Source organism: Leptonychotes weddellii, chromosome 13 (genome assembly GCF_054177405.1).
Source record: "Leptonychotes weddellii isolate Sample4059 chromosome 13, ASM5417740v2, whole genome shotgun sequence".
In the NCBI taxonomy this organism is placed as follows: Eukaryota; Metazoa; Chordata; class Mammalia; order Carnivora; family Phocidae; genus Leptonychotes; species Leptonychotes weddellii.
In genome coordinates this window covers 9,826,619-9,835,446 of record NC_138381.1, presented here as the reverse complement: position 1 = coordinate 9,835,446, position 8,828 = coordinate 9,826,619, and the positions used below count along the sequence as shown (strand labels likewise).

Here is an 8,828-nt window from a genome sequence, read left to right as displayed (position 1 = left end):
TTTACTAAAGGGTCATGCAGAATGACATAAGGCAGTGTAACAATATTTCTGGCTGATGATTTAGAGCAGAAAAACATCATAAAAATAAAAGTGAACTGTTTTGTGATGATCATCAATTTAAAATCGTATTTTTTATATATTGAAAACAGAAAAAGAAAATAGCATAAGGGAACATTTTTCAATCTATATGCATTTGTCAATTTTAGTAACCAATAATCCACGTTAAGAGAAGCTAAGCACAACAGAGCAGTTTGAAATTCCCCACTGAGACTAATTCTGTGGCATAATGATTTTCTACGTTAATATTCATTGACTACAAAGTATATGCCACCAGATAGTTGGTTTAGAACCTGTGCTCAGTGATACCACATTAATTTCAGAAAGCCCAAACTATGATTTTTTAAAATCATAACACTGGTACGCCCACAATCAATATTTATTACATAAGATAATTTTAATATCACATAAAAACAGTAATTTCAAAGCACCTTTTTTTCTATTTTTAGAGAAAATTGTGCATGTGTGTGTGTGTATCAAGAATAGCCAACCCTTTCATAGCCTTTAAACTATTCAGAATTTCACCTATAGGAATTGAAACAAACATGAAGTGATGTTATTAATATTATCATAAAGAGAAATACATTAGGCAATACCTTATATAAATCTTACCTTTTAAAAAATTGGAATAGTGTTCTTGAAATGAGGTCATTGAGTTTGAATCCAGGTACTGTGAAACTCAGCTAAGATATGTGGTTGATATAGAAAGGGAACTAATAAATAATTTTTTCAATCTATGAATTGGAGAGAGTATTCATGACATTTTCAAAGAAAACTACTGACTATTGCTTGACCCATACTTCCCACCATCTAAATCTTACTCATGCCCTGACTGTGAGGCTGTCCTTGGTTTACTCATGGGGCTTTTGGACTTGGTTTAGGTCTGTCCCTATGAGTAAATCAGTACTTGTCACCCTTCAAACACAACACTGTTTTTACTACACTTGATTCTGATATCCAGCTATGTAGCTCCATATTCGGTTTTAGGATCAAAGACCATTAAAAATTATCTTAAAAGCTGAGGCTGGGTAGGAAAGAATGGTAATTTGGATGGTAAAGAGGAATGCATGATTTTTTGAAGCTTTGAGAAATAATAGAAGAGTGAGGGCAAAGCAATCCCTGAAACATAGATGCCATTTTGAGCAGTGAGTTTGGGATTATAGAACCCGTGGCTGATATAATTGTTCTCAACACTCAATAAAGTGGTGTTGACTTTTGACATGAAGTTATAAGGGAAGCAAGAGAGGGTTTAGATTATATATACTGGTATGTTAAAGAAAGAGAAAAGGTTACACAAAATGAATTATTTGTAGTCTTGGAAGCCTGACTTTTTGGGGTTCATTTGCCTCGTCTGTAAAGTGAATATAACATCTGCTTCTAAAAACAACAACAACAGACAAACAAACAATCAAACAAGCAAAAAAACGGAGTTTGGGGCACCTGGGTGGCTGAGTTGGTTAAGTGGCCGACTCCTGATCTCTGCTCAGGTCATGATCTCGGAGTTGTGAGATCCAGCCCCGCAGGGTCACTCTTATTTTTCATTTACTCCACTGGTTTAAGAATTGCAACATATTCAGAAGAGCAATTACACACACACACACACACACACACACACACGCCCATACCATGCTGTGATAATAGAATTAACTATTTTTTATATTTATCACATTATTTCCAGGAAATGAAGACGGGTTCAGTTCAGCACTACTTACCAAATATCATCATGATGCTTATCAAAATAGCAAGTATGACTTCTGTTCTGAATCCCATGGCAAGTGTAAGGTCCTTATTCCTGCAGGTGTGTGTACTGCCTGAGTCATCACAGTCACAGATGTGTATGGTAAGGGTGTTTGTACTTGTAAGTGACGGGATTCCATTGTCAGCAATTAGGACAGACATGTAGAAGACAGGCTCTTCCTGAACGCTAAAACCAGTTCTATTGGTCAAAATTACAGCTGTGTTATCTAAAACAAAAACCCATGTGCATAATTTTTCAATAATATAAAAGAAATGCATACCAGTTACATGCACTAGAGCAATGTATAGATATATCATGTAAGTTTAAGTAATAAAGAAGAAATTTCTGATAAAAAGTCAAAAGATCCACTCAGAAAGTCATTATTGATTTGGCATTGCCTTAACCCTAATTACATAATTAGACGAATTACATGAATCCATTCCAAAATGTCTTTGATAAAGATAGAAAACGTTAGCTGTGGAACATAGAAAACAGCTTTTTAAACAGATGTCAATATTTTATAGAGGCTGCTATTAAATTTATGATGACAGTATGAGTTTCATTTGGGTTCTTTACTCATGACAGTGCTTTTTCTAATAGAAACTCATGCTTTTCACAAATACTGTAAATGCACAAGATTTTCAAAGTCATCGGCCAATATCAGAGCAAGTGGTCTCAAATCATGCATTTATTAATGAGACAGAAGGATTAGTTTCATTTGGTAGGAAAAATTCTATTGGGATGTTTCATTTTACTTTGACATTATTAACCCATTTTCTATTTAAAATTCAGATAATAGTTAAACCTCAGTAGCACTGATCACTCTTCTAGACAGAACATTTAAAAAATTAACAAAGATGAACAATATATGCTTCGACACTTTTGAAGTTGTTTTCCCCTGAATCCCAAAATATTCCAAGTAACCTTTTTTGGTGCAATTTCTTGCGTCTGAGTCCTATATTTCCCCCCTCTTTTTTTTTATTGCCATCCCCCAAAATATTTTCTGTAGTAATCAAAACTTAGAACACACGAACAGTAAAATGCAAATAAATGGAGTGTTTGAAAATGTGTGCCTGCCAACCACTTATCCCAAATCATCGTTTAAGACGAATTCTCCGTCATGCTTTGGAACCTATAAAACTTGTGATTTTATTTACTAGGCAGATTGAAAAGGTAAGAGAGTTTACATTTTTCAATTCATATTTTATCAGATTATTCTTAATCACAAACATTAAACCAAATTAATTATTTTCTTTGTTTTAATATACTTATTTTACCCCAGTGACTTATACTAATATAAACAAATTTAAGTTTAGTTTATTTCTTCTACTGATATTTGCATTTTTATCCTAAGTTTAGTTGAGTTTCCTTCATGGAGAAATTTGACAAGGAGAAAAGGGAGAGAACATGCCTGCATTTATGCTCCCACAAAAGATCTTCCATAGATCAAAGCCTAAAATCAGATGTAAGGAAGGACATCTGCAGGTGTTTGGCTATGGATACTTGAGTAATAAATCCTAAGGTGTTTCTTATCTTTAAGATATAAAGTAAAATTAAAATAGATTCATATTATGACAAGAATATCTTTTACTGACATGAAAGAAAAAAGAACAGAGTGGTTTTATGCAAAGTCAATCCACTTCTGTATGGAAGGAGAAGATAGTCTGTCTCTGCAGACAAAATCCTTTGGCACACTGTGTCCTTAGATTGATATAATCATTTCATTTTGAAGGAAAGAGAATAATCTTAAGCCAATTTTATATATTTATAGCTTCTAATTAATGACTCCAAATATCTGTGAATCAATCCAGCTAACATGACTGTAAGTATGTATCATTTTCTTTCCCATAGATTGAAGTTTGAGTTTTACAAGGACATGAAAGGAACAACTGTGTCTGCACAGCCATTATATCTGCAGGGTCATTCAGGTTTTGCAAGGTCTTGTAGCCACTGGTGACTTGATAAAGTGTTTCTCATTTAAAGAAACCCACTGAGAAATGGGGCTAGTATTTTCAGAACTTGACTTCGGGTTTTGTTTACCATTTTCACTGCCACTCTGTTCTATTTCTCAACATTATCATATTGCAAGAACCCTATAAAAAGCAACATTATAAATCCCCTTAAAATCAAGCACACTTCTCAAAGAAAGGATCAAAAGCCATCATGAGTGAATGGCATTACCTTCATTATCTATGATTATGAAACTTGAGTTCTTTGTGTCTTCCACAGGTAGATTAAAGTAAAAGTGGTGATCTTCTATGGATTCATCTCTATCCACTGCACTGATGGTCTGAACTACCTAGGGAAAATAGAAACAGGTTGCTTGGTTTTTGATTCAGGAATATAATTAATGTTATCAAGATTATTATCATTATTAGTATTAGCTTTTATCAAAATTGCTTTACCAAAATTTTTGTATATATTGCAAGGGTAACTCAATTTGGGGAGAATGTTAAAATATTTTCTCAGGTTAAAAATAAGTTTACTTGCCCCTTTCAAAAGAGTGTTTTGATATTACATAATCAATTCTTGTTGGGGGCTGAAATGATTTCTATCAGTTAAGTTCGTTAGAAATTCTCAAAATACTGCTGCTATAAAACAAGATTTCCTCCCATCCTCTAGGCCTGATTTCCCCCTTTCTTCCTTTTTTCCTTCTCCCTTCCTTATCTGAATAGCAGCCATTAGGATTTGTTGAAGTTATATATTCTCTGCTCATTTGGGAGCATAGCTGTGGTAAACTTATTGTCTTACTGAAGTATTAGCTAAACTAATGAGTTTTCAAATAGATTTGCGGAAATAATGCATTTAGAGCTTAGGGGCAATGTACATGATTTCCTTTGACCCATAAAGATTATAACAAAAGTGTTCCACATCAAATAAATTCCTATTTCAGATCATAAAAAAGTGAAGTAATGCAGTTATGAACACATCAGTTCACATTTAATTCTTTTCTTTCAAGACATGAATGTTTCAGTCAAGTGGTTCATTATTGTCAAAAAGGAGATACGCTGTCAAGATCATATAGTGAGATTGTGATTAATTCTGGAAATCAAAGTAAATTGATTACAGAAGTTATTGTTTTGAATTTTCTAGAATTAAAGTGCTTTTAACAATGTGTCAAACAAGAATATCTTTAGTTGCCAGATGACAGACCCAAATTTTATAATGTTATACTTCAAAGAATAGATATCTCTCCACATGAAGTCTTATAAAACCAGTGTAATTTGTACGCTATTTCTCTACATCGATTTATCTTTTTTTTTTTAAAGGTTTTATTTATTTGACAGAGAGAGACACAGCGAGAGAGAGAACACAAGCAGGGGGAGTGGGAGAGGGAGAAGCAGGCTTCCCGCGGGACAGGGAGCCCAATGCTGGGCTAGATCCCAGGACCCCGGGATCATGACCTGAGCCGAAGGCAGACGCTTAACGACTGAGCCACCCAGGCGCCCCCATCGATTTATTTTTCTTTATAACACATTCCTAGTCAAATCATATTCATATAGTGTTAATTAAATAATCTAATAAAACATTTTCATTCAATCCATGCCTCCAATAATAAATTTACATTGTATTAGGGTAATGCTTTTATTTTGGATTACCATAATAGCCAGAGTGAAGGGTGGGGGGACTTGAAACTCTGATATTTTGAATCCTGGTGTTGCCAATTACTAGTTTTTTGTTTTTTTTTTTTAACATTTTATTTATTTATTTGACAGAGAGAGAGAGCGAGCACAAGCAGGCGGAGTGGAGAGGGAGAAGCAGGCTCCCCACTGAGCACGGAGCCAAATGAAGGACTCCAACCCAGGACCCCAGGATCAAGACCGGAGCTGAAGGCAGTTGCTTAACTGATTGAGCCACCCAGGTGTCCCACTAGATTTTATTCTTAAAAAATGGAGATACTAATACTTAAGTTTTAGGACTGATTTTTAGAATTATATGTCATAGCTTTTCAAAGTGCTTGTCATACAGTCAGTACATGTTTATAAGGTGTTTTCTTCATGAAAACGTGGAATTGTTGGGATTTGCATAGACAAGATGGTATTCTGAATACTGTGTGTAATCTTATTACATATATATTTGTTTAATTAAGGTTGATAACAAATTGTAAAAACTCATGTTTACCTTATTGACACATGCAGTCTTGATTTTTAGACAAGGAATAATTTATCTCACTACCTGACTTTCTGTATTAAATACACGCATCAGACTAAAGGTTGAAATGTTTTCCTTTTGTGTATGGAGGCTTAAGAACACTGGTGAGATTTTAACTTTGTATATATTTTTAAATAATTTTAATTAATTAAATTACTCTCTACATATGTACAGGTAAACTGAATATGCATAGGTTTCAATACCCTGGCTCCTTTTTAATGTACATCCCTCCACTTACACTTGCTTTATAAATTGAACTTCCATATGCTTTATGGGTTTTACCACTTTGCAAAAATAGGAAGCCACTGACATAATACAATCAGTTACATAGCAGGTACAATTAATTCTTTTGAATTAACCCTAAATGTGTACACTATTCTTGAGAACAAATTTCTAGAAAAGAGCCAACATTAATGAACACAAAACGCTTGACTACGAATGCTCATTTTTTCCTTTTCACATGACAATGGAAATGTTTTTGTTTTAATCTTCCAATAAAATTCTAAGAAAAAATCTTGTTGCATTGATTAGATTTCTAAACTATTTGCTTACATCTACTTGCCTGGGGCCCAACACTGTCATACACATTGATGAGAGGAGCAAAGGCAAATCAAAAGCAAAGAGTAGACAAAGTAGACAAACATGGATGGTTATATTATGACAAATTCTGAGAGCTCAAATTTTTAAATTCCCCTTTGTCCTCAGTAGAATTTTGTCCAGTTTTTTTCTGAACCAATACATGTGATTTTCCACTTATGACACTTTAAAATCTATAATGGAAATATATTGTGAGAGCCTAGAAAATCTAAAAATAACCACTTCAACGTATTGTCATAGCCAATCTTCACAATTATCCTATGCAATAAATCCCATTATTGTCCCCATTTTATATTTACTTAGATTAAGGTTCAAGTCACCTAAGTATCTTGGGTAGGTAAAATGGCTGGGTCAGAATTTGAATGCAAGCTGATGCTACCAGTATGAAATGAGTAGTACGTGTGGCCCCCAGAGCATATTTTCTTCAGATTTATTGAGAAAAATAAAATTGATAAATGTTTAAAATGTACATCATAATGATTTGAAACACATATACACTGTGAAAAGATTCTCTCCATGTAATTAATTACCATATCTATCACCTTGCATATTTATCATTTTTAAAAGTTCTACTTCCTTAGCAAATTTATACAAAGAGTATTAGCTATAGTCACCATGTTATACATTAGATTCTTAGACTTTATTCATCTTATAACTGAAAGTTATATTCTTTTACCAACCTTTCCCCATATCGCCCAGCCTCAAGCCCCTGGCAACCACTTTCTATTCCTCCCAGGCACATTGTTCAAGCCCTAGACGTGTTCTTGTTCATAAAGTTTGCATACAAAAATATACTGTAATGGATGTGGTATGCAAGAAGCAAACAAAACCAAGTCTCGTAAAAGACAGACATACAGAGAAATAAATAATATAATTGTCATAGAAGGGATATAGACCAAAAATAATGGTTGGGGAAAAAAAGAAGAAAATAATCTGAGTATAATATTTAGGAAAAAGAAATGATTTTCCAAAGTGGAACTGAGCAAATGAGCTAACACTTGAGCAAAAAATATGAATTAATGGGGAAAGTGTGATCCAGATAAAAGAATACCATGTGAAAACCAAGAATGCAAAGAGATCATATGTTATTACATAGAAATACATGAAATTTTCATTTTTTTAAGTCAAAGAGAGTTAAACATTGGCAGTTTCATAAGTTTCAACTTAATCATTTTATGGAACTACAAACAGTATTTGACTTTAAAGATAATCATGGGAAAAAAGATAATCATTTCGTGTCCATCAATTACTTTGCACTGACTTCTTTTTCTAAAAAAAAGAGGCACACATGGGCCAGCTTACTAAAATGTCATTCTTAGATTATTATGTTGATTAAAAAAATCACTACAACATTCATTTTCACACAAAATATAGGTCTGACCTTTATTAAACATGCAATTTGGGGCACCTGGGTGGATCAGTCAGTTAAGTGGCTGTCTTTGGCTCAGGTCATGATCCTGGAGTCCGGGGATCCAGTCCCGCATCGGGGTCCCTGCTCAGCAGGGAGCCTGCTTCTCCCTCTGACTCTCCCCCCATCTCATGCTCAATCTCTCTCTCTCTCTCAAATAAATAAATAATAATAAAAAAATCTTTAAAAAAACATGCAATTTCTTTGATAGCTAGGCAAAGAAGCAAGTATCATATGTGGATTTGGAGCAAACAGGTAATACATTTTTTTTTAATTCTAATATAATAGATGGATTTATTTTATTTTTTTAATTTTTTATTATTATGTTATGTTAATCACCACACATCACATCATTAGGGTTTTTTTTGTTATATTAATCACCATACATTATATCATTAGTTTTTGATGTAGTGTTCCATGATTCATTGTTTGTGTATATCACCCAGTGCTCCATGCAGAACATACCCTCTTTAATACCCATCACCAGGCTAACCCATCCTCCCACCCCACTCCCCTCTAGAACCCTCAGTTTGTTTTTCAGAGTCCATTGTCTCTCATGATTCATCTCCCCCTCCGATTTCCCCCTCTTCATTCTTCCCCTCCTGCTATCTTCTTCTTTTTTTTTTTTTTAACATATAATGTATTATTTGTTTCAGAGGTACAGATCTGTGATTCAACAGTCTTGCACAATTCACAGCACTCACCATAGCACATACCCTCCCCAATGTCTATCACCCAGCCACCCCATCCCTCCCACCCCCCACCACTCCAGCAACCCTCAGTTTGTTTCCTGAGATTAAGAATTCCTCATATCAGTGAGAACATATGACACATGTCTTTCTCTGATTGACTTATTTCCCTCAGCATAACACCCTG

At 34.2% G+C, this 8,828-nt stretch overlaps 1 protein-coding gene across 3 annotated transcripts in view; it reads right to left on the bottom strand.

The window, feature by feature from the left end:
• CDH19 (cadherin 19) overlaps positions 1-8,828 on the bottom strand; it is a 235,399-nt gene that overhangs the window by 15,571 nt on the left and 211,000 nt on the right. For all 3 annotated transcript variants that reach the window (XM_081801056.1, XM_031024455.2, XM_006727096.3), the window contains 2 exons: positions 3,977-4,094; positions 1,770-2,021 (listed from right to left, as the gene is read on the bottom strand). In XM_081801056.1, coding sequence (XP_081657182.1) covers positions 1,770-2,021; positions 3,977-4,094 — 370 coding nt within the window. The remainder of the gene's footprint in view (positions 1-1,769; positions 2,022-3,976; positions 4,095-8,828) is intronic.